General features: G+C 48.8%; 2 protein-coding genes across 16 annotated transcripts in view; one reads left to right on the top strand and one right to left on the bottom strand.

The window, feature by feature from the left end:
• Positions 1 to 4,416: 4,416 nt before the first annotated feature.
• Positions 4,417 to 19,619, bottom strand: CRYBA1 (crystallin beta A1). Of its 10 annotated transcripts, XM_081844303.1 has the most exons (9): positions 15,175 to 16,980; positions 14,151 to 14,311; positions 12,357 to 12,552; positions 12,003 to 12,275; positions 10,821 to 10,885; positions 10,076 to 10,194; positions 7,047 to 7,188; positions 6,032 to 6,174; positions 4,417 to 4,948 (listed from the first exon to the last, which is right to left on the bottom strand). In XM_081844303.1, exons 4-9 carry the CDS (start codon positions 12,031 to 12,033, stop codon positions 4,801 to 4,803), a joined length of 648 nt encoding a protein of 215 aa, XP_081700429.1. In that variant the 5' UTR covers positions 12,034 to 12,275; positions 12,357 to 12,552; positions 14,151 to 14,311; positions 15,175 to 16,980; the 3' UTR covers positions 4,417 to 4,800. The 10 variants fall into 10 exon arrangements, with proteins under 10 accessions (XP_081700429.1, XP_081700431.1, XP_081700428.1 ...); XM_081844305.1 differs by lacking the exons at positions 12,357 to 12,552; positions 14,151 to 14,311 and adding an exon at positions 13,013 to 13,050 and having other exon boundaries at positions 15,244 to 16,980; XM_081844302.1 differs by lacking the exon at positions 12,357 to 12,552.
• MYO18A (myosin XVIIIA) overlaps positions 17,923 to 19,731 on the top strand; it is a 148,339-nt gene continuing 146,530 nt past the window's right edge. For all 6 annotated transcript variants that reach the window (XM_081844027.1, XM_081844028.1, XM_081844012.1 and 3 more), the window contains exon 1: positions 17,923 to 18,066. The gene's annotated coding sequence lies outside the window, so the exon portion shown is untranslated. The remainder of the gene's footprint in view (positions 18,067 to 19,731) is intronic.

The raw sequence follows: 19,731 nt of genomic DNA on the forward strand, positions 1-19,731 counted from the left end.
TTTCCTGTTGCCAAGCCACATTCTAAAAGTATTATTGGGGGGGGGGCAGAGGAGTAGCACTGAAAATACTTTTTGCAATTCATTCACCAGTATTGCTTCAGATCACCTTCCCATGCATGGTCGCTTGGATTAAGATAATTTGTTATTTTTCTTGCATCGTGACAAGTAATGTGTAGTTACTCTGCTCTCTTCTAGCAGAGCTCCAGATCTGGCTGGGGGTTGTTTCTGGGGCATCAATCTTGTCACTGATACGGGGATTTTTTTTGTCAATCCAGGATGCTGGTGGGACTTCCGTCCTCCCTGACCGTGGCCATGCTGGCTTCTGAGGCTGGTAGGACATACTGCTGACCACGAACATGCTAGGTGGAGATTGGTTGGTTGGTTGGTTGGTTGGTTGGTTGATTGATTGAACCAACTGCATTTTAGTTCCAGAGCCTCTGGACTCCCCCAAATTCCTGATGCTTCTGGGCTGGCTTCAGAGTCCAGGCTGGTAGAGCCCAAACCTTTTCCAGAGCTGGCAAGGCGCTGGGGAAGATTTCCACAGCCTCTTCATGGTCAAAGTCTTTTTAAAAAAAGAATAATGGGGAGGAATGTTGGATGTGATCTCCGCACCCTCCAGGTTTCTGACCCTCACCCTTCAATACACAAATTGGGTTTGTGTGTGTGGCACTCCACTGATCTGTTTGTTCTTTGCCTGCCTGCTCATTCTTTTTAGTTCTTTAGTTCTGCCGTACTTTTTAGTTCTTTCTGTTGGCTATTTGGGGTTTAGTAGCGCTGCAGAGAGCTTGCTGGGGAGATCATGCATAACAAGGAACTCAAAGATAACTTTAACAAGGTTTTAATAACAAAACAAAAACTCCTTTTACACTAAAGATAACAACAACAAACATGACCCAACCACCACCCAGGGTGAAGGGAGAGTTAGGTGCTGCTCCTTATATACTATGCCCAAATGCTGACACAGCTTAATTAACACAACCTAGCAGCACCTGCTATGTTTCACGGCTGCAAGACTGGGTCTCGTTATTAGCCCTGGCCCTTAAAGACATGCACAACTTGTGAAACAATAATGAACCTTCACATTTTACCATTCAACACTTTCATTGGCACCCCCACTTCATGCCAGTAGTCCTCAAGCTTTGTAGGGGCATCTGATGCCCCTTTGCAGTCTCCAGAGTATTTTTCTTTGCCACTGGGATTTGTTTGCCCACAGATTTACATCCAAGAAGGTGTCTTTCTTAACCGAAGTGAGTTACCTCCCTCCCTCTTGTGTTTTGGGGCAAGAAACATGGCATCCTGTATAATGAGAAAACATGTTTTGGAATCCAGGAGGTATAGGTTTACATCTCTCTTTGCTTGCTGCAGAGTGGTGTGAATCTAAACATCTAATACAGTTTCCGAGCCCAGCTTTCCATGCAGGCTCTTAATTCAGTTGCTCAGGTGGCTGCTTTTCAGGGTGGGAACTAGAGAAAAGGAGGAAAATGCACTTTGCATTTGAAATGAAACCTGGAGAGACGCTAATTGCATCCTTGACATCATGATCTGTGGAATTAAACACCAACCCCTCCACGGCATAATTTTGGTTTTTTCTTTCCTGCCTCCCCCACCCTGTATATGGATTCCCAGGTGCATGGCGGGTGGGGAATGCTTTTTGCTTGGGTCCTCCTTGCAGGCTTCCCACAGGCATCTAGTTGGCCACTGTGAGAACAGGTTGCTGGACCAGCAGGCACTTCCTAATGGATGCATGCAGAGTGGAACACCTTTGCATGCATTGATGATTATTATTCCAATGGCTTTTGCACATTTGGTTGTCGCCAAAGCTCCGTTTAGTTAGTGCCGGAGAGGTTGCACTCTTAAAAGCGGGCAAAATAAAATGGCACAATTTCTGGGAAATTTCCTTCCCCACCAGCTGATCTGCTGCACATCTCTGCTAGTTCCACGGGACTCTCTAGTGAAGCATGTCTTAAGGATTGCAAGTTCAGGGTGCCTCTGGGAAGCAGGTGTTTCTGTGTTGTGTGTTGAAGTGCTAAAGGGGGTGTTTTCTTGTATTCTGAGGAATCAATTCCTGGTGGCCTCTCTCCCTGCTCCCCAGTTCTGTGTGATTTCTAAATCCTGATGTTGGGGTAGCTCCCCAACTTAAGTCACAGCTACTGTGTTCTGCCTCTTGTCTGCTGAGGTGCCTGCCCCCCCAAACTTCCTTCCTGTCTTTCAAGGTCCATTTAAATGTACAGCTCCAAATCTTATCTTTTAAGTTTTGTCCTTGACTCCTGTTGGTGAGCTGCCTTAAGTCCCTCTGCCCTTCCTGGAGTGGGAGGGGAAATGCAAACCGTTTTGGAATCTGCAAACGCTCATAGTTCAGTGTCTTAATCTTTTATATAAAAAAAAATTCCTTCCAGTAGCACCTTAGAGACCAACTAAGTTTGTTATTGGTATGAGCTTTCGGGTGCACGGATCTGTAGAAGTGTGCATGCACACGAAAGCTCATACCAATAACAAACTTAGTTGGTCTCTAAGGTGCTACTGGAAGGGGAAAAAATTATTTTGTTTCGACTACGGCAGACCAACACGGCTACCTACCTACCTGTAACTTAATCTTTTACGTATGTGATGGGGGGGAGGGTGTTTGAATTTTGGGAAGCCTGACACCACCTTGGCCCTCAATATTTTGCACGGATCTCTTGCCCTTTTGACCGCAACCTATTCTGCAAAGTGCCGAGTGGTAGTGTTGGGGACTGCCTTTCTGAAGAGTCTGTTTGTATCTTCTGCAGTGACCCTCTCAGTCTTCTTCCCGTTTCATCTTCCCCACCCCACCCCACCCCAGAAACAGGGTCTTTGAAAACTTGGTTCCAACACTTGCCTGGTTCGCTTCAGACTCGGGGGGGGGGGGGAGCTGACTTGCCGCTTCATTTCTTTCCCATTGAACCACAAACCTTATTAATATAAATCTTGAGATGTCACAGCACTGGCACGCAATGACTGCACTCTCACCTTTCCTGCTTGGCCATTTTGCAGTAGAGCAAGACCTTGTGGGGGTGGGGGGGCTTTATTTTTGCTTCTGCCCCAGAACATGAGACCACTTGACCTGAAAAATACCACCGAGTCCTTTGCAAAGAACTGGGTCAAAAAGCGAGGCAGACTGGCCTAGATTGTATGTGTGAGATACTCCCTGTTCTTCAAGAGAAAAAAATCCACCTGCTTAGAGCTCTCTTATCCCATAACACCAAGACTGGAGAGACATTTCTGGCCAAAAGGCCAGAGCATTTTGCCGTTTCCCCTCCCCTTCTCTCCAAATGTTTCACGGTGGATAGGAATGGGCTGTGCGCCCAGCTGTAAAAAGGGCACTACTTCTCAGACTGGAGGAACTGGTGGGTTTTGTTGAGGGGGTTTGCAGTGGGGGTGACAGACCCAGAACCAGCCAAATTTCACCAGTCCATCAATCTGCCTCCATGCTGTTGCTCAGGCTAGGTCAGTTTTGTCACTTAACGGAAGCAAAATCTCAGCTTCTCCCTCCCTCCCTTTTAAAAAAAATGCTATTCCACAACAGTTCTTAAAACTTCCCCTCCCACTAAAAAGAATCTATTTTATATTTTAATGAAGAAAACTAAAAATGGAGAGAGATGGTTGTAGAACAAAATAAATTAAGAGATGCTACATGATGTAAAATGTTCAATAAAAAAAAATAAAAATCAAGTTTCCATGTGTCTGTTGTTTTTCAGTTATGATTTTCCAACCAGTCCTGTTCTTGGTGATAATTTCACTAGAGGTAATTATCACTATTTGAGTGATGATGTTGGAGGTAATAAGGTTGAATTTCTGTTTTCAGGAGAATGGCTGGCTGATGATGCTGTGGTGAACTTTGCAAACAAAGCAGTATCTCATTGCGGGTGGGGGAAAACATTTTGCCTCCTAGCTCTGCTCTAGAGCTGCTTCCTGCCTCCTCCCTTCCACCCCATAGTCAGTCTCCAGATGTTGCTGGACTCCCTCCCACCTTCCCATATAGCCATGGCAGTCCCAACATCTGGAGCTGTGTAGGTTCTTCACACCTGGCTTAAGCAGCTCCTACTAGTGTCTGAGCCCCACCTAAAGGTGACTTTGTGTAGCCCCCCCTGCAGTTGGCAAAATCTATGCTCAAGAGACCCTTGGGTGTATTGTCTGAAATAAGCTGCACATCTGAATAGAAGGCCAGAGTGGATGCCGGATTCAGTTTCACAAGACTCCCGCCTTTTGTGTGTGTTTTTAAATTGCAGAAGTTTCTAGCCCTCAATACTGTAATTGAGAATATGCGCCGGTGGGTGGGTGGAGCCTACTGCTGTCCCAAGCCAGAGAGGGAGGTGCTTCTATTTTAAGGTTTCCAAAACATGATTTGACCTCACCTTTCGATCACGTAAAATGTAAATCATACAAAATCACTCCTGCTTTGAGCACAAGCCTGGCTTTATTTTTAAGCATGCAGGAAACACTAGGCTGCTGTCTTTCTGCCTGCCTACAGCGCCCTGTGCATCTTGCGCAAACACGTTGACACCAGAGCATGTACAAAGTGCTTCCTGCTTCACACACACACATTTCCTTTCCAGGTGTTTCCTTCCTCTTTGTGGCAGCAAGGAAGATGCTGGAGAGAAGGATTCCCCCAGCCCAAGAGGACCAAGAGCAAAAGAGAGAGAGAGAGAGGTTTAAGCACCTGTGTGGGGAACTGGGGGGAGGTGGGGTGAAAAACGGAGTCCTCCCTTCTGCGCTGGCAACTTGCAGCCCTGATGCTCTGCTCCAGGGTGTGTGTGTGCGCACGCGCACTTGCCTTCAGGCCTACTGCTGGATGCGCCGGACTGACTGGATCTGGAAGGTCTGGGCGTGAGAGCCCCACTCCCGCCAGTGCTTGTAGTCTCCGCCGTGGTGGTCGGACTCGAGGATGTACTGGTAGCCGCGGTAGCCGGGGTACTGGTAGCAAACCCACCTGCAGAGGAGGAGTTGCAGAGATATACAAGAGCTGAGTTGCCCAGTTGGGGCCATGAAGAGCTGTCCAGGGAGCACAGCTAACCCTCCACATCCTTCGACTGTAGAGTTGGAAGGGATTCCACCCCCCCCCCAGGTCATCCTAAATGGCCTTGGTCCAGTATACCTGAAGGAGCGTCTCCACCTCCATCGTTCTGCCCAGACACTGAGGTCCAGATCCAAGGGCCTTCTGGAGGTTCCCTTCCTGCGAGAAGCCAAGTTACAGGGAACCAGGCAGAGGGCCTTCTCGGTAGTGGCACCTGCCCTGTGGAACACCCTCCCATCAGATGTCAAGGAGATAAACAACTACCAGACTTTTAGAAGACATCTGAAGGCAGCCTTTAATGTTTGATGCATTACTGTATTTTAATATTGTGTTGGAAGCTGCCCAGAGTGGCTGGGGAAACCCAGCCAGATGGGCGGGGTATAAATAATAAATTATTATTATTCAGTCTAACACCTTGAAATGCAGGAATCAGCAACCAGGTGTGTGTGTGAGACCCAGTTGCAAATCCCTGGTAGGTGCAGAACGTGCTGTTTGCCTGCTTGTTTCTAGGGCGGTTTGGTTAGGCCAGGGGTTGTCAACCTGATCCCTACCGCCCACTAGTGGGGGTTTCAGGATTCTCAGTGGGCGGTAGGGGGTTCTACAGCACAAGCAGAACCCTCCTTCCATTGGGCACTGGTGGGCGGTAAGGAAATTTTACCCTCAAGAAAGATGCATTAGTGGGTGGTAGGTATAAAAAGGCTGAGTACCCCGGGTCAGGCCATCTTGGCACATCTGGGGCAGAGGTGCCCGCTCTCCCCAAGATTAAGGGGGTCACGTTGCACGCGCATGACGTCACACTCGTCTCCTGGCAGTGTGCAGAACCGTGCTGCCTTCCGCGATGCTGCGTCCTCAACATTGAGGGGGCCAAGACCCCTTCAAACAAATATGGAGGGGGCCAAAAACACCTTGGCCCCCTGGAGTTGGCATGCCCGCACGGCACCCTTCCCTGGCCTCACATCTTGGCTCAGAAGCTGTCTCCTGCCATCGCCCCCCACTTACGCTCCACAGTGGATCTTCATGGAGCCCACTTCGCTGTTGCTCCAGCCCATGGCCTGCAGGGAAGGGTAGTCATCATGGACCTCCCACGGCTGCCCCATGAAGTTCTCCTTTTCGTAAAGGGTGATCTTGGACTCCTTGTGGCTCTGGGGGGGGGGGTGGAGGAAAGAGCAAAGCAGCCCTCTTTTCAGTGAACACACCTGTCCAAGATTCAGGATGCCAACTTCGCGCTGCCACCATAAAGGTAGGGATGTTCCCGTGACTTCACAGCCCCTCCAGCACACAGGGCTCAAGGGGCCTGAGATGCGGGACAATAATATTGGGGTAAGATGCCATCTGTGCATGACACTATCTGTGCCCGTGGCTTCAGCTGCCCAGGCCCTCTATTGTTCTCTCCCAGTTTTGGATCCATTGGGACTGAACCCTCTTAGCCTGTCTGCCTAAAAGCCGTTGATACGCTTCTTCTGCAGCAGTTTTAATTTAACTTGAAAAGCCATGATGTTGTAATTCCTAACCATGGGGGGGGGGGGGGTCTAAAGAGGGCTGGTCTTAAGCCTTTTCACCCCTACAGCAAGAAGTAAAAACAACTCCAGTTTTACCCTTTTGAAGAATTTCAGCAGCTTGCATATTGCTTAAGTATTTTTTTACAATATTCAGCAGTTTATAAATGATCATGATGATGATGAATCTTATTTGTACGCTGCCCATCTAAACTAAATTAACAAACTTAACTCACACCTCCCCACACACCCAATCTCTGGACTGGAGATGGTATTATTATTATTAGGCAATTTCATTTTTAAAAAACCTCCCAAGCATCTTATTTATTTATTTATGCTAAAGAAGAACTCTGTGAAGCTTGAAAGTTTGCATGCAGCTCAAAAAGGAGTTCTGTGAAATCCGAACGCTTGCCTCCTGAACCGGGAAAGCTGGTTCGTTCTCCAGAGAGGTCTCGTTTTAACAGGCCTGCGATTGTGGTCATTGCATAATGCCACGCGGCAAAGGCAATGGGACTCACTGCGGAGGAGATGGGGCGGAAGGACATCAGCCGCTCCACGTGGTAGGCATTGCTGCCACTCCAGGCCTCCCAGCGGGGATACTCTCCACGCTCCAGGACAAACTGCTGCCCACAGAAGTTGGTGTGCTCATAGCCAAACCAGCTGCGGATAGGAAGGAGGAGACGCTCAGCAAGGAACCACATCACCACACCTTCCCTGGATGAAAAGAGGGGCATTTCTCACTCCCCACCCTCCTCGACCCACCAAATTTTGTTTTCCCCCCCGAGCGAGTGTCACCCCCATGACACCAATGGGGCACAGCGCACAGGCCCTCCACCGTCCTGAGCAAACCCCTTAGTCCTGATGTTATTTTATTCTTTGGTAGATTCGCAAGAAGAAAAACACACAGCCATAAATACATTTTAGAAAGGGGCAATATTCAATGTGGACACACAAAGCATTTTTTAAATTAACAAAACCAAGGCTCCTTGCGCTGCACCCTTTTTCCTGCCCAGGGCGGTCCTGCCCTCTGCTGACCCCTGAGAGCCGGCATGTTGCACAGGGCTGGGCCTCGTTGGTGGTAGCCTCTTCTCCTCCTTGCCTGCTCTCCAGCAGCTGCTACGAGCTGCACAAGGGAGATGGCAGCTATGGAGAGGCCCTGAAGAGGCAACAAGATGCTTCCTCACAGCCACCACTCGGGACAAGCGTCGGCACATCGTACTCCCCGAGCTCAGCACTGGCAGTGCTGGAGGGGAAAAGGAGACATTCTGGGGTCAAATCAGAAGCTGGGATGGCTTTGTATTTCCGGGACTGTCCCTGGAAAATCAGGACACTCAGAGGGTATGCATCACATGCCCTCGTTTTATCCCACTTGTGGAGAGGACGGTCTGCCCCACAGCAGGACGGCTGAGTGACGGGCCCTTGAAGAAGTGATAATCCGGTTCTCGTTATTCAGCCTAAATATAGCCTTGTGGGTAGCCCCGGACTGGTCTGATTCTGGGGCTGGGTTCTTGACCTGCCCCAGTCAGCTATGCATGAGCCTCTTGTGTAAAGGGAGGTTTCTCAACTTTCCTTTGGCCTGGGAATCCCCAACTTGGTCACCTCAGGGGACCTCCCTGGCAACAGCTGGGATATTTTAACTGTCCGTTTTAAGACGGCAGTTTTTCACTGCTTTGTGTGTGTGTGTGTGTTTCTGTCATAGGATCCCCTTTAGATGCCGTTTTTAATTTCATGCCCTTCCTGACAACCTGTTTATTAAGCATCCACCCTGCAGGTTCATTATTTTCATTATATTTTTAATTGAAATTGCAATCAGCAGCAGCACACAAGAGGATGGCAGGGAAGACAAGAGCAAAAGGGAGGTGCATTTGGAGTTTTCTTTGAGAACGCTGATTCGTTAAGAGTGCACAAAGCATGGACCCTGTGGGCTGGAGAAAAGGGCAACCCCATGTTTTCAGAAGGACTTTAGACAGCCTATATTGCAGCAGTACGGACAAGGTGACTTGTGATGGAACAACAGTCCAACAGCCTATCTTTTATTAGCCTCAATACGGCCCAAGGGATGTGCTTTCAGGAGCTGCTTGTGCCAGGGCCAGCCCAAGACATCTGGTCACTTGAGGCAAACCAGAAAATGGTGCCTCCCCCCCTCCAGGGAAGAAGCAATGGGTGAAAATCTACATTGGGAACAAGGTAGGGAATCACATCAACCATAGCTGATGGCAGCTGTGGGAATCAAAGGCCCTGAGGGCAGCCCCCACCATTCTCTCCCCATGGGTGGGGGGAGACAAGCAGCACCTCCTATTTCCCCAGAGGCCACTGCAGAGGTAGCATTTGAGGAGGGGGCTGCCAAGGAGGCGGTTGATCCAGATTCCAAGGAGCGTGCAGCAGCCATTGCTGTCACTACAGCAGCAGCAGCAGCAGTAGTGGGCAATGCATTCCTTGGAGGCTGGATCTGCTCCTCTATGAACCCCGCTGCCTTAGGCAGTCGCTTCCCCTTGCCTCATGGGTGGGCTGGCCCTGGCTTACATCGTTTCAAGCAAGTTATGCATTCTTGGACTCCTTCAAGCAAGTTATGCATTCTGGCATAATATCACATATTATTTTTTTTTTTTAAATTATAAAATGTATAATGAGATTAACAAAACATTCTAACACCAGAAAGAGAGAGAGAGAGAGAGAGAGAGAAAGAAAGAAAGAAAGAAAGAAAGGAAGGAAGGAAGGAAGGAAGGAAGAAAGAAAGAAAGAAAGAAAGAAAGAAAGAAAGAAAGAAGGGTCAGGTAAGGAGATGAAAGATATAAATAAACACATAAAGGAAACTTGCACAAAAGAGGCAACACTACAGTGCTCCAGGAAATTCCAGGGAAATCAGATGCTATGTTGGCTATTTAATAGACATTTATTCTGATTTGTTTGCAGGGAAGCCAAAGCAAGCGTCTGTCCCACGCTTTCCAGTGCATTTCCTCATCACTTTCTTTATTTCAAAAAAGAGAAGGGGGGGAATCCATTTTTATAGGGGGGCGAGCCAGTTTCCTGCACAGGGCCTCATAATCAGCTCTAATTACATGACCCCCAATTTGCCAGCAGGTGGCTGGATCCACAACAGCCTGGAAGCACCCTTTTGTGTTTGTTTAAGATGCCTTGGAAGCTTAAATCAAAAGGTGGCATATAAGTGGGACGAGGATAGGGATGTCCAATGAACTTCACCCTTGCTGTACGTGGCTCAGGGAACCACCTTTGTCAAATCAAACCAAGGCTATGTTTCCTGCAGGCTGCGGGCTCTGGAGGAGGGCCTTTGTGGGTTCAGGTGGGCTGGGCGGTTTTGGAACATGTGACTGAGAACAGGAGGACACTTTCTATGGGGGCCCGTGTGACCGCAGGAGGGCAGAGGGCTCTGCTTGAAGGCTTCCCAGTTGGACCTCTGGCTGGCCCCTGTGAGAACAGGATGCTGGACTCAGATGAGCCATTGGCCTGATCCGGCAGACTCTATCTTCTCATCTTCTTCTTAACCTGACTTCTTGCTTTCGGAAGCCCCGCTACCCCCTGTACTCACGCGCCACTTTCCACCTTGAGCGAGCGCACGTTGTCGAAGCTGCACTCCACAATGTTGGGGCAGGAGGTGGCGAACTCCATCTGTTTGCCCTGGAAGTTCTCCTGATCGTAGGCAGTGATCTGCAAGAGAGCGACAGCGTCAGGCGGGGCAGGGCGAGGGCTCCCGCTTTCCAAAGAGGGAAATTTTAAGGACCTGCTTTTGCTGCCCTTGAAAGACACCCCGTTCCAGCATCTCTCTGCCTCATAGGAGGGCCAGCTTAAATATCTCTCTTCCACACTCTCTCTTTGCTCTGGTTGAAAATGACCCCTAGGCCAGGAATGGGGAGTCTCAGGCCTGGGGATCAAATGTGGTCCTCCAGGCCTTTCTGGATGGCCCTCAGAACTTTTCCCAGGCCACGCCTCTTCCCTCGCCACACCCCTTCCTCCAGGCCACGCCCCTCCCTGCCCCTCCTTCAGTGTTTTTGCCTGGCTAGAAATCACTCTTGCTTGATGGGATTGCTGCCTGTTGCTGGAACCCATTTGGACCAGATATGCCCACAAGGAGCAGGAGGCCAGGAGGGAACCAGGCTGCCCCTTTGCCAAGGCCCCTTCAAACTTAAAGCCAATCCTGGGCATGAAAGCATAATCCACAGAATTGTAGAGCTGGAAGGGTCACCTATTCCAACACCCTGCAATAAATCTGCTAGTCTGCATTGCCACAGGAGTCTTTGTGGCTCTCCGCCCGCGTTTTAACCACCGGGACGTACCTTCCACGTGCCCACCTGGGCCGGTTGGGGGTTTATCTGTGCCATCTTGGCTGCGTGGCTGAGTTCTAAGGGAAAGAAAAAACAGGGGGAAGCATCAAATTTGTCTCAAAATCTGCATAGGTGCCCATTTTGACAGCAAGGTCCTTTCAGGTTCGTCCTTGCTGCAGACACAAGTGCTTCCAGGAGAGGGCAGTGTCTGGCAGATGCGGGGCCCCAAACCCACAACATAGATTTCTAAACCCCAAAAGCAAATTTAGGAGGCTCCCACCTCACCTGCAAGTTTGTCCGGTTTGTGACTGGATGACTTTTCCTGCCTCTCCCCTCAGTTTGTGTTCCAAAATGGGACAGTGGTGCAAATAGGCATGGACTCATCTGTTAGTTTCGGATTCTAATTTCTGCATCAGCATTTATTTATTTTTAAGTTCTTGTGAAATCCATCAGAGTTTTAGTGCCAATTTCCCCAAATATATGCATTCTTGCATGCAGTTTTGCCCGACAGGTACTTTTTTTTTTTGCAAGTGATTTCCCCTATCATTTTAATACGTTGATTTCATTAACATATTCATTTTTAAATGCACATTTTCCCCATAGGCATTATTCAGTTGGAGAACAGCATCACAAAATTCAGAGATGTGCAAATCTCAAAGAATGGCTGCGTTTCGATTTGCGTATTTTTTCCACAAAGTTAAGAAGTGGGTCAGTTCACCCACAAAAATGCACAAAATAGGGCAGTGGAGGTGCAAATTATTATTATTAGCTACCTCTGTCCTCAGTTGAGAGCCAGCATGGTGTAGTGATTAGAGTGTCAGACTCGGAGCTCGGGGAACAGGATTCAAATCCCCACTCAGCCACAAAGCTCCGTGGGTGGAACTTTGGGCCAGTCCACCGCCTCTCAACCTAACCTACCTGACAGGGTTGTTGTGAGGATAAAATGGGGTGGGGGAGAACCACATACACCACCTTGAGCTCTGAGGAGGAGAGGTGAGATAGCAATGCAATGCAAGTAGGTTGTCCAAGACCTGCCATTTTCCTCCAGGTTGGTTTTTTTTTTTGGGGGGGGGGGTTCAATTTAAGAGACAGCCTGTTGGATTTCTTTCTGGACAGGAGTCTCGGTCTTGATGAATAAAGTCCAGACGGGGGAGAGAATTTGGAGGAGGGGGGGGGTTCTCTGGAGTGACTCACCTCGCTCGCTGAATGGTGACAGTTCCTCCATGGGCCGCCCTGCTGCCTGGACCGTCCCTGTTTGTTTATATAGGGCCAGCGTCCCGATAGGCACCGGGCAAGCTTTGAGCTGCAGTCAGCACGATGCATTCTCTGCCACTGAGCCTCCCTTGATCCCCAGAGATTTCAACGGCTCGCTTCCACCGTCCAAGTTGCATTCTTGGCTGAGGGTGCATCCAATCGCCCGTCACCCACCCAGGGCGGGGGCCGCCTGCAGGAATGCCTGGCTAGGGTCTGGGGGAAATGAGAAAGGGGAACTTTTAGCACAGCACCCATCTATGGAACTCCCTCCCACAGGAAGGAGTGATGGCCAACCTAGATGGCTTTAGAAGAAGATTGGACAAAGTCATAGAGCAGACGGGTGGCTGCTAGCCATGAAAGCTATGCTCTGACTCCATGGCTGGAGGCAGTGATACTTCTGAATACCAGCTGCTGGAAACCCCAGGAAGGGAGAGGGCTCTTGTGCTCGGATCCTGCTTCCAGGCCTCCCATTAGAGCACCTGGTTGGCCCCTGTGAGAAAAGGATACCGGACTAGATGGGCAGTTGTTCTGCTCCAGAAGGTTCATAGAATAGGAATCTCAGGGAGCGGGATTGTGTACCTAATACCACATTCTGTGTTTTCTGAATTATGCCAGTTGTACCCAGACCTCTCTAGGCTGTTCTGCTCTCTCATGTCCCCCTTTAGCTTCAACGCAACTTGGCCACTAACAAGGGGCACTAGCTAAAGGAGACAGCTAGGGATCTTATACAGCAAGCCCACAAATTACATGGGGGTTACGTTTTGGGGGTCATGTCTAAAGTCAAAATCACTTATAGTCAAAACCCATTGGCTTCAATGGCGGGTGGGACTGCCAAAGTCATTTTTCCTGGAACCCCACCCTGTTTTAAAAACTTTAATTTTTTTTGCCATACACGTAAAGCATGAATGCACACAAGTTAAATGCACATAAGTTGAGTATATAATAACTACACCCCAGGGCGAGAGCTGCAATAGCATTGGGCTAGGATCTGAAAACGGAGCAAATAGTTTTGAGTTTTGGAGCTTGTTGGCATGAAGCAAGATATGCTGTTGCTTTTGAGCAGAAACAGGGAACCTGCAGATCAGGAGAGAAATGTGGCCCTGCAGGCCTTTCTGTCTGGCCCTTGAGACTCTTCCCAGGCCACACCTGCTCTCTCCAGGCCACACCCTTCATCAGTCCTCATTCGCCCCCTCCTTGAGTGCATCAATGAGTCACTGAGCTCTGGTAATGCCTCCTGCTTGTCTGGATAGAGGGCAGAGAGGGTGCTTGAGTGCAGGTGCAGAAACTAGCCTACTGTATAAAGGTAAAATTTGCATTCATTGCTCTGGCCCTGCCCACCAATGGTATGTGGCCCCTTGGAAGGAAATTGGGCTGAAAAAGTTCCTCCACCCCTGCTGCTTTTGAGGGAGTAATGGTTCTTTAGGACAACCATGGCTTATCACTTTTCTGTCATCCCCCCAGATATTGTGAAAGACGCACAAGATTCTGTGTTTCTCTCTCCCAGGCTAGGGCTGTGGAACTCCCTTCTGCCCAGGAACCTTGAAACAGTTAAGTCTGGCCAATCTCCCAAGATGCCGGGGAGAGGGGTCACTTATTTTCTAGGGGCTTCTCTCTGCCCCTCTGGGAAGCAGGCAGGTGGGCCTAGCGCCCGGCCCATGGCTTCCGCTCAGAGGGATTGCCAGTGGCGGCCCACAAGCTGCCACCTCAGCACTCTGCCTGGCGTCTGAGCGAGCGCTTTTGTTTTTTGGCAAATGAGCAATAGAGAATTGAACAAAAGGTGCCCTGCCTCTCCCCACCTCCTTGGCCTGGACCCAGCGGCAGGCTTAATGGAGGGACTCCGGAGCTGCAGTTTGAGATGAGCCTGTCTAAGGGAGGGTGAAGGGGATGAAGCATCGTAGACAGTGTTGGCAGCCATTGTGGAAGCATTGGGTGCTCCTCCTGATAACCAACTCTGAATTTCATTGCCAATCCTCCACGCAAAATGGTTTACAAAAGAAAGAGCAAAATAAAATTTTCACTTGAGAAAAAGAGCAATAATTCAATACACACAGTTAAAATAACAACAGGCTAAAAACCAAATTAACTCACATCAATGGTCACCTGCTAAAACCACCACATCCCAGGGTTTGATTCCTCCCATGATGCCCACTGCTGATTACTTGTGGCCCCTGACAGATTGCTTGCTGTCAAGGGAATGTGGCCTTGGCAGAAGAAAAAGGGTTGTCTACTCCTGCACTAGACTACAGTACCTAAGAGACAATATACTATGAACACCCTCAGACACCTGCTCAGAGCAGTGAAATAAAGGAACACCCCAAAGAGCAAAACCAGCCAAGAGTCTTGTGGTACCCGAAAGACTAACAGTTTTACTGCTCATGGGCTAGTGTCCACATCGTCAGATCAACCAACAGGAATCTGAAAGACTCTTTAAGGCAGCCCTGTTTAGGAAAGCTTTTAATGTTTGATGTTTTAGAGTATTTTAATATTTTTTGGGAAGCCGCCCAGAGTGGCTGGGGAAGCCCAGCCAGATGGGCGGGGTATAAATAATAATAAATAATAATAATAAATAATATATTATTTAATATATAAATTAAATATATAAATAGTTAAGGGTTATAAATAATAATAATAAATTATTATTATTATTATTATTATTATTATTATTATTATTATTATTTAAAAGAAGCATCGATTTTGGTGGAGAAAGTTGAACTTTGGAAAAGAGAACCTAAATGTTCGGGCCACTGGATGTTCAAAGGAATAGCAGCCCAGTCCTAACCACGTTTACTGAGAGGTAACTCTACTGAATAAACGCAGCAGGTGAGCAGGGTTAGACTTGCAGCCTTATGTAAGCATGAGACTTATCTAAGCATGAGACTCAGCAGAATGTGAGCACACTTCATTCATCCCATCCTGGTGTTCCAAAACAAAGGTGGATGTGCCTTTTGAAGCAGAGTCCACTAGAGGGCAGAAAAGTTGTTCAAATAATCATTTTTAAAAGGAGAAAAGAAATCTACCTATTATTTTAATTGAACTTGGCATCCAATAAAGAAAACAGGTCAATACGCTTTGCTATGTAGAGCAAACGTCGAAAAGTGCTCTGTGTACTTACAATTGTTTTCTGTTTGCGTGGAAAGAGAGGAGTCTATTTATTGCATTATCTGTCATGAAAATGTGTTACCTGTTAACCAAAAGAAAGGAGTGTGTCAGGAAAGCATAAGTGGTCCAGCATGCAGAAGTCAAAGTTTTGCTTTTCAGACAGAGCCCCCTATTGAAGTGAGTGCCTTGTCAGGAGTCTGGGCATGCCACCCTCAATGCCGGCCCTGATCCAAATCCCTGCATGGGGAACAGTCAGAAAGCCTTATCAAATGAAGTGCAGATGGGGTCTCCCTTAACAAAATGACTAGATGAGGAACGTCTGCTAGAGATTAAAAGGTTTTGTTCCTAACTAATACAGAATACTCTGCTATCAAGTCCCTATCACAATATATATTTCTTTTTAAAATGGCCTCAAATACAACAGAACCCTTGTAAACAGTAGGACGCATAATGGTTGGCAGCTGTTTCATCAATACAGACAGTCTGCAAAAACAACAACAACGTCCTGATAACTGAGATTGAAACACCAGTTCATAACTTCTCTCTCAAAATAAATGTATACCTGGCCAGTTATTGTTTTGTACATTGATAGACCTGTTATAGCAACTCAGTCTAAAGCCGGCAGTAGAGCAGGGTGCAAGAGGGGGGCTGCAACAAAACGTTGCAGCGCATCATCTTTTAGTGGGAGGACTGCTTCTGGCCAGGGTCACAGCCAGCTGTTTTCCCCAAGCTGGGCATCCTACCCTCTCTCCCCACTCCCCATTTCTGTTTTCTCCCCTGAAATGATACTCAAAGTTTGTTAAGGGAGCTGGGAACTATAGTTCCCATGATTCTTTGTGGGAAGGTGTGTGCTTCAAATGCTTGGAACATACCTGTTGCAGCCTCATTCCTGTGAGCACAGAAGCACCGAGTTCACCCAAAACTCCCCCAAATAAAACAGCTGCTAGAAATACGATGCAAAATGAATTGGGGGACTAGAATGGGGGAAAAAGAGGCAGGGCTGTCCCTTTGACCGAAGAAACACATGTGGATTGTTTGAATAGCTTAATCTGTGCAAGTGTTCGTGGGGATATAATTTGTGTGTGCCCAATGAAGTGTGCCTAGGATTGCAGTTTTAGTTGATTAAAGAGATGCCCCTAATGAATTGAGCAACAGGCTTCACAAAATGTTGATTAGTTTTTAATTATAGTGCTGAGAAATCCATGGGTGGCAGGCACCCTGTATGGAAAAAGCATTCCTCCTCCACCCTCGCCCAGGAGGGAATATTTCTTCTGAGATGGCGCCTGCTGTTAACATTCATTCTTATTGTGCCATCCACGTCGCTGGCACTTTACAAAGACAGGGCAAGTCTCTGCCTCAAGGAACTTACAATCTAGGGACGGGGATAAATACTCCCTCTGGACCTTATGTAAACGCATGCAGATATAACCGATGCATGAAACCTTGTATATGGATGGATTAATATCACTTTAAACACTTGTCGTCTCTAGATGTGTTTGGGTGTGTGTGAGAGAGAGAGCAGCCATTTTGTGGTGGCGCCCACAACATTTATTATATAAAGATAAAAGAACTGGCACCTCTTTGTTTTTTTTAATCAAGAGGGGTATTGATTACCAACAATTGAGAGTCATGCTTACTGGGAAGTAAGCCTCATTCGGTGTCCTCACTGCCTGCCTTTTCCTCTCAGGGAAGCTAATAATAATAATAATAATAATAATAACAACAACAACAACAGATAACAAAAATGTTGCCTGAGGGAAAAGTCCTTCAGGGTGCCAAATGGAGCTTGCTTTTGCAAGGGTAATAATAACAATGTAATTAATAATGCTAATCTCAGAAGTAAGTCCCATCTTTGAAAGTCATCTAATCTTCCTTGCTGTATTATATTGTATTGTTTTAATTAGTGTTTTTATAGTTGTTCTGATTTTGTGTGGAGTGCCCTACCTGGGTGGATGGAGCAGCCAAGTGAATTTCGTTGTCCCTGAGAGGGGTCAATGACAATAAAGATATTATTATTATTATTATTATTATTATTATTATTATTATTATTATTATTATTATTATTTAATAATAACTCAAAAGTTAGGTCCCAGCCCTCCTTGACCCTGACTAGCTTTCCCCTCAGAGCAGCTCAGTGCCAGTCTGGGCGCCCAAAGGGGACGGACTCCTGAGCATGCGGTCCCACTTGCTTGCGAGTAAGCCCCATTAGAAGCCCTGACTTCTCCCTCAAGAGAACATTTTGTCGATCATGGCCACCATGAAGAGCTTTTCTGAGGGGAAAGTCAGTCAGACGCAAAAGGGGCTTCCTAATAGGCGTCGGACACGACTCAACGACAATAGGAATAATCCCGACTGACTGACGCGGCCTACTCGGAAGGAAGCCCCTTGAGAGAGACCGCCTGCCTTCCCCCTCCGAAAAAGAGCATTTCCTTTACTGTTTCCCCCCGAGGTTGTGCCGCCTTCTCACCATTACCGCCCTCAGCGCTTGCATGAAAGCGAAGGGACCCCTTCATTTCAGTGGGGAGGGAGGTCTACTCTGAGTAGGACTTGGCGGGCCAGCAGCACCCATTATTCCCCTCTGGATCTGGGTGGGAGGGGAAGGGAGCGGCCCTGCTCTGAGTTCGCCACGAAGCCGCTGAGAGAGACCCCGCGGCGGAGGCCCGTGCCTTTCAAGGCGGGCGGTCTACTCTGAGTAGGGCCTCCCCCGCCTCGCCCCTCCGAGCTGGAGGGAGAAGGCCGGCCTCTTCCCGCTCCTCCTCCTCCTCCGCCGCCCTCCTGCTCCTCCTGCTGGCGGGCTGGGCTCGCTCGATGCCGGCCCGGGAGCGGCCGCAGGAGGCGGAGGCAGCGAGCAGCCGGGGCCGAAGGAGAGGCCGGGCCGGGCCTCGCCATCCAGCCGCGCTGCCCGGTGAGCGAGGGAGGCGAGGGGCCGAGCGGGGGGCCCGGAGGATGGAGGCGGAGGGGGACGCCGCCATCGCTGTGGGAGAGGGGCGGACGGCGGCGAGGAGGAGGAGGAGAAGAAGCGCCGCCGCCGCCGCCGCCGCCGCCTCCTCGGTGTGGATGTTTTGGGTTGGGGTTGGGAGAAGGCGTGTGGCACCGTGCAAGCGCCGCTCGTGTGAAGGGAGCGACGCGTGCAGCAGCGGGATAACGCGTGCTCCCTTCCGGGTTGCATCGGGCTGACTTTCCCTCAGGGGAGGCTTTCCCTCTTGGGATGGGATGAATGGGCCTGTGTCAGTCGAGGCGCCCCTTGACTCCCACGGGTCGCCATCCCAGAGGAGACCCATTGAGATCCATGGGCCTGCGCTTCGTCAGGGGGCTCCCTCAACGGGGTTCTCCTCCGAGGAGATCCACCGGGATTAATGGGCCCCGGGTTGGTCGTGGTGCCCGTAGTAACTTCAGTCGGCTCAGAGGCACTCAATGGGCCTAAGTTGGTCCAACTGTGCCATCATTTCAGCAAGGAATAAGGTTGGGTGCAGCCCATACACACGAGTTTGTGTGTGTCCTTTCATACCCATAAACAGGCACGCAAATGTAGGTCTCCTTGAATTTTGGAATTCCTGAGTTTAGAAGAGGAGCGTGTCCAGGGTTTAAAGATGCTTGGGAATGTGCTAGGGGTGGGGGTTGTTGCTGTTTTTGCAGGGGTGTTTGTGTCAATCTGCCTACAGGTGTGCTTGCATGTCCACACAGGTGGGAGGAGGCAGGTCGTGGGTTTAAAGGTGCTTTTGTGCAAAGGGTGTGCGTGTTCACACACAGCACATACTGATGCCACCTGTGGCAAAAGATGTGCCTCTCTAATAGCTTCCTCCCGAGTTCAGCCCCCCCCCCCATAAAGTAGCCTAGGTGTGTTGTGTGCATGGTCCTCTCTGCCTGTGAGAAGCAGGTCTTGGGGAATGTGTGCATGAATGGTATAACACAGGTAGCAGAAGTCACTGCCCTTGTGTTTCTTTCCCTCATTTGCATGTGTGCACATGTTCTTTATATGCACATTTATCTGGGCGTGAGCAGGAGGCAGGTCCTAGGTGTGTTTGTGCGAAAGGATGCATGGAGGGTATATGTGTGTATGAGAGTGAGGTTTGTTTATGGTTTAGTCTCTCTCAAATCTGCATTCTCTGTGTACCTGTCAAAATATGTACCTTTCTTGTATGCGCACGCACATGTGATTCCTCCCTCCAGCTTTGAACTAACCTAGCTGAGTTGCAATGTGCAGTTCTTTGTGGGAAAAGCACCTCCTGGGTTTAAATGTGGTGTGTGTGTGTGTGTGATGATCTTGGGGTGACCAAACCTTGTGCTCTTCGAATAGCCAGATCCTCCAGTGTTGTGTTAAAGTGATAGTCTTTGTCTCTCTCACACAGCAAGGAGGTGTCAAAAATCTCTCTTGCCTCCATCCTTCGGCTTTGTCCCTATTTCCAGGCTTTTGAATTGGCCTAGGTTGCGTTGTGAGCATGTCCTGAGAAGGTAGGTGTGTGTGCATGAGAATGTTATATGGGGAGGGAATATCTAATGCTTTTTCTGTCCACGGTAAACCTCCATTTGGGTGTGATTTGGAAGGCAAGCCATGGGTTTTAAAGTGTAT

The sequence above is a fragment of the Podarcis erhardii genome (genome assembly GCF_964252035.2).
Source record: "Podarcis erhardii genome assembly, chromosome: 16".
NCBI lineage: Eukaryota > Metazoa > Chordata > Lepidosauria > Squamata > Lacertidae > Podarcis > Podarcis erhardii.

Bases quoted from the DNA above. Each gene is read 5' to 3' on its own strand.
- CRYBA1 (XM_081844306.1), bottom strand. From the start codon at position 12,033: ATGGAGGAACTGTCACCATTCAGCGAGCGAG. The intron at 7,189-10,075 runs GTGAGTACAGGG...TCCTATCCGCAG, and splicing joins CTCAAGGTGGAAAGTGGCGC to CTGGTTTGGCTATGAGCACA. The intron at 6,175-7,046 runs GTGAGTCCCATT...CCCCCCCCCCAG, and splicing joins TCCGCCCCATCTCCTCCGCA to AGCCACAAGGAGTCCAAGAT.